Source organism: Ceratotherium simum, chromosome 28, assembly GCF_057802395.1.
Source record: "Ceratotherium simum simum isolate JZ-2026a chromosome 28, ASM5780239v1, whole genome shotgun sequence".
Classification (NCBI taxonomy): Eukaryota; Metazoa; Chordata; class Mammalia; order Perissodactyla; family Rhinocerotidae; genus Ceratotherium; species Ceratotherium simum.
The window spans coordinates 29,059,223-29,064,315 of NC_141927.1; the positions used below are offsets into that span (position 1 = coordinate 29,059,223).

At 54.5% G+C, this 5,093-nt stretch overlaps 1 protein-coding gene across 1 annotated transcript; it reads left to right on the forward strand.

The window, feature by feature from the left end:
* Window positions 1–3,605: 3,605 nt before the first annotated feature.
* Window positions 3,606–4,727, forward strand: LOC147913345 (uncharacterized). The gene has a single exon (XM_087418256.1). It carries the CDS (start codon window positions 3,744–3,746, stop codon window positions 4,725–4,727), a length of 984 nt encoding a protein of 327 aa, XP_087274382.1. The 5' UTR covers window positions 3,606–3,743.
* The last annotated feature ends 366 nt before the right edge of the window (window positions 4,728–5,093 follow it).

Sequence of the window (5,093 nt, forward strand, 5' to 3'; positions counted from 1 at the left end):
AATAACCTGTTCTAAGAAGGCCTACCTTCACACAGAAAATATCCACAAGAATTACCCCTTAACACAACTTAGCTGGGAGAGCAGTAGGAGAAAATGTGGGAGTAAGGTAAAGGCATTTAAAAAAATACATTAAAAAAAGGCATTTAAGGGCCGGCCCCCCGGCTTAGCAGTCAAGTGCGCGCTCCGCTGCTGGTGGCCCAGGTTTGGATCCCGGGCGCGCACTGACGCACCGCTTGTCCGGCCATGCTGAGGCTGCGTCCCACATAGAGCAACTAGAAGGATGTGCAGCTATGACATACAACTATCTACTGGGGCTTTGGGGGGAAAAAAGGCATTTAAAAAAAACATAAGCAGCAGCAGCTTATGTTTCATTATAGATAAAATGCTTTGTAGAGTACTGGAGGGGGTATCTATGCATTTAATGACTGTAAACCAGCACTTTAAATCTATATTGTTGTTTTTATTGCCTGGAATTCCATCTCTTTGTGACCATGTTGGGTAGTATTGGGGTAACATGGTAGACCCCATCAGTCCATGATTAATCAGCTGATGTTTAGTGACTGCTCAATATGTGCCCCAAATTGGATTAAAACAGGGGAATACTGTAAATATGGTCCCTGTTTTTTAGGAAGCTTACAATCTAGTTGGAGAGATGGGAGTAAAACTCAAACATTAGGGCTCAATAAAATAACATGATCAAAAGTAAGGAGGCATATTACAGATTCAAATGCAGAGGGGGTGCACTGTGGGGCGTGCTCAGTCTCAGTGTCTACTATTTAAGAAAGGAGGCTTCAGGGGCCACTGGACCTCAAAGGATGCTTAGATTGATGGTGGACTGTTTGCAGAAATGGCCTCGATTCTTCCCCGTCTTGTATCTCTGCTCTTTGGCAATGTAACTTTTCAGCATCTCACATTAAGAGGTAGAGTCCACTCCTCCACTCTTGGAATTTGAGCTGGCACCGTAACTGAGACAGTGATGAGATGCCAGCTATGAGGCTAGGCTTCAGGAGGCCTCGCATGCTTCTGGCCACTCTCTTGGAACATGTCCAGCTGCTATGAACAAGCCCAGACTAAGACTGCTGAAGGAAAAATGACCCCATTCTTCAAGAGATGAGCTGTCTCAGCTGAGACCATTTGAGACCAGTCAGCCCCAGCAGAGCCATCAGTGAGCGGAGTGGAGAACGGAACCCCAAGCTGAGCCCGGTCCAAACCGCCGACCCGCAGAATCTTGGGCTCAATGGATGGATATTGTTTTCAACCAACAAATTGTGGAGTGGTTTGCCATACAGCAGTAGATAACTGATACAAAGTCTAAAAGGTGGAGAGGAAGGGATAAAGTGTTCTAAGCTAGAGTTGCAACTCCAAGAAGGTAAAGAGTCAGAAATGTGTCAGGTCAGGTCAAAGAAAAGGGAAGACACCAATAGGATGTCTGACCACTTTCTTTCCATAAATCACTGGGAGCACCAGCGTTCAAGAGAACATATCTGGAGGCCAGACCTGCACTATTATGCTGCTGTATGGTGATCTTCCCTTGGAACACTCCATCAGGGCATAAGAAATAGGAATCCCCACATGTGGAAACACAGAGTGAGCATCAGGACCCCATCCCTCCCAGCTGGACTTTGAGAGAGTGAGACAGTGTTTTCTAGCCAACTATATTATGCCAAGAGAAAAAAGGATCTTTGTGGTTTATAATCTGCTTTTACTTTTTATATAAAAAAATCTAAAGCTTATATGACACACTTTCAAGAAACTGCTAGAGGCAACTTGTAGAATCTCAGAGTAAAGGATATTATGACGTTAGAGTGCTTTTAAAATTTTAAATTCTGGGGGCCGGCCCCCTGGCTTAGCAGTTAAGTGCTCGTGCTCCGCTACTGGCGGCCGGGGTTCGGATCCCCGGCGCGCACCGACGTACCACTTGTCCGGCCATGCTGAGGCCGCGTCCCACATACAGCAACTAGAAGGATGTGCAACTATGACATACAACTATCTACTGGGGCTTTGGGGAGAAAAAGGGAAAAAAAGGAGGAGGATTGGCAATAGATGTTAGCTCAGGGCTGGTCTTCCTCAGCAAAAAAGAGGAGGATTGGCATGGATGTTAGCTCAGGGCTGATCTTCCTCACACACACACAAAAAATGGCTTTAAAATCTTAAATTCTCACAATGTGGATCTATTGCCTATTGAACAGTGACTTCAACTCAGTTTTATTAGGTCATTGAATATATTTTTCACCGTAAAAGCGTATAAGAGGAAATATTTACCTTTGAATGCTGAAAATGTGCTCTTCCTGTTGAATGGTACTTGCTTGAAAAGAATATTCCTGGGAGATGATGCATTCTTGTTTTAAAAGTAGGTCCTTAAATTGGGCGGGAAGAGGGGAGGATGGACGGATGGATGAGGGTGGGGTGGAGTGAGGGTGGGGGGTGTGGCATTCAGATAGAACAATATTTAACCTACAGCTCCTCATGTCTGAGACCTTTTGTTCCAGCAGCCACAGAAGCTTCTTTCATTTCATTTCAGTTATTAAAAAAAAAAAAAAAAAGGATTAGTTGACCAAGTGCCATAAACTTTATACAAAATGACCTTATTGAGCAACTATTTTATCCAAACTATGCTCAAACCAGCAGTGCCACACATGTCATACAAGCACGGTGAACAAGGAATTTCAACAGAAGAAAAGGCAGGGGTAATCGAGACCGAAGTGTCACACAGAATGGAGTGAAAGAGGCGTCAGACCTGATGTGCTCACTGTGTGTCCGCCTCTGAAGGAGAGCGAGCGTGACACAAAGTTGTTTTAATTGCCGCTGGTCTCCTGTGAACATGTTGCTCCCTTCTGACTCGCAAGTCACCAGTTCACCCGAAACTTTTCTGAACAAGGACCCGCATCTCCTGCGCCCCCACTTCCTCCCCGGCCTGCCTCCCCCCCGCGTTTGGGCGTCCTGCGCCGGCTAACAGGTCCCTGGTTACTGAAGCGTCACCTCTCACTCCCCAGTCCATCTCCGCAGCCCACTCGGACTGCAGCCTGCCCGCCGCCCGGCCTCCCATTGCAGCAATCGGGGCGGCAGACAGGGAGGAGGCGCGCGGGGACGGGAAGACCACGGAGGACCGACTCGCGGGCCGGGCTCCGGAATCAGCATGGGGAGGGGAAGCGCGGGGCGAGTTCGCACCCCAGGTAAACAGGCCGGCGAGGCGCAGGGCGCCGCCGCCGCCGCGGCCACCCGGCGATTTCCAGGCACGCAACTCCGCCTCCAGGGCTCTCTCCCTCGCGCTCTCGCCCAGCCGCTCGCTCGCAGCCTCAGCAGCCGCCGCAGCATCACTTCACACAAAGGACTGTTACCCGCTGAGCAGCTCCTCCACCTCCACGTCCTCCTCCGGTGACAGCAGCCCCGACAGCAGGGCTCGGGCGCAGCGGCGGCGGCGCCGGGAGGACCTGTCACTCCCAGCATCCGAGACGGTGGCAGCGGCTTTTTTTTTGCTTTTCTATTTTGCTTTAATTTTTTTTTTTTTTTGGCCCTTATACCTCTTCGCCTTTCTGTGGTTCCACCCACCTCTTCCCTCCCTTCCTTCTCCTCCTCCCATAAACAACTCTCCCACACCCCCCCCACATAAATAAATAAAAGGAGGAGGGTAAGGGGGGAAGGAGGAGTGGTGCTGGGGGGAGGAGGAGAGGAAAAGGGAGGCAGCGCGAGAGAGCGAGGCACAGTCCGAACCGACAGCCAGCAGCCCGCACGCACCTCGCACCATGAGATGGCGACGCGCCCCGCGCCGCTCCGGGAGTGCCGGCCCCCGGGCCCCGCGCCCCGGCCCCGCCGCCCGCTCGCCGCCGCCGCTGCTGCCGCTGCTGCTGCTGTGGACCGCGGCCCTGGCGCCGGGGGCGGCCGCCGGCGACGAGGCGGCTCCCGCGGGGGCCTCGGTGTGCTACTCGTCCCCGCCCAGCGTGGGCTCGGTGCAGGAGCTGGCTCAGCGCGCCGCGGTGGTGATCGAGGGAAAGGTGCAGCCGCCGCGGCGGCAGCAGGGGGCACTCGACAGGAAGGCGGCGGCGGCGGCGGGCGAGGCAGGGGCGTGGGGAGGTGAGCGCGAGCCGCCAGCCGCGGGCCCACGAGCGCTGGGGCCGCCCGCGCGGGACCCGCTGCCCACCGCCAAGGGGACCGTGCCCTCCTGGCCCACGGCCCTGGCGCCCGGCGCCGGCCAGCCCGCGGACGAGGCGCCCTATCTGGTGAAGGTGCACCAGGTGTGGGCGGTGAAAGCCGGGGGCTTGAAGAAGGACTCGCTGCTCACCGTGCGCCTGGGGGCCTGGGGCCACCCCGCTTTCCCCTCCTGCGGGAGGCTCAAGGAGGACAGCAGGTACATCTTCTTCATGGAGCCCGACGCCAACAGCAGCAGCCGGGCGCCGGCCGCCTTCCGAGCATCCTTCCCCCCTCTCGAGACGGGCCGGAACCTCAAGAAGGAGGTCAGCCGGGTGCTGTGCAAGCGGTGCGGTAAGTTTCTCGCCCCTGGGGGCGTGCGCCGGCCGGGCGGGGAGGTCGCTGGCCGGGCGCGGGGCCGCATTCCCGGGGCGCGGCGGGCACCCGGGGCTCGACGGCTGCCGCCGAGCAGATGCGGTGCGAGGAGTTTAGTTTCGCGGTTGTGGACTTGCAGCGATCCTCAGAGAAGGAGGTTTCGCGGATTGGATTCCACAGGCAGCGCTTTCTCCAGTTTCCTGTGTTCTAGGCTTTGCCATTGGTGAAAGCCCAGGTTTGGTCCTCGGTTGGGGCCGCCTGAAACTTTTTAATCCCTTGGGGTTTCGTTCACCAAGTAGCATGGAAATGGGCCGGCTGCTTTCTTGCAAGTGCGTTGTTGAACTTGGCTCTGGTTAGGAGTTGCTGATTGTGGGCCGCCCTGTGGGGCTTTGATGAGTCCGACAGGATTTTAACGCCTTCCCTTCAGTTAGAGAAGTGAGTGTGCAGATGGTCAGGGTTTTCTGGTTTTTGTTTTTGTCTGTGGAGCCTCGACAAGGAAAGGATAGCCCACTGCGATTCCTCTGTAAATGTGGCAGAGTTTTTGGCGAACTCAATGTCCAACAGATAGGTGCAGTCTGTACCTTGTGAATCTG

Excerpts from the sequence above, each read along its gene's own strand:
- LOC147913345 (XM_087418256.1), top strand. The coding sequence starts at position 3,744 with ATGAGATGGCGACGCGCCCCGCGCCGCTCCGGGAGTGCCGGCCCCCGG.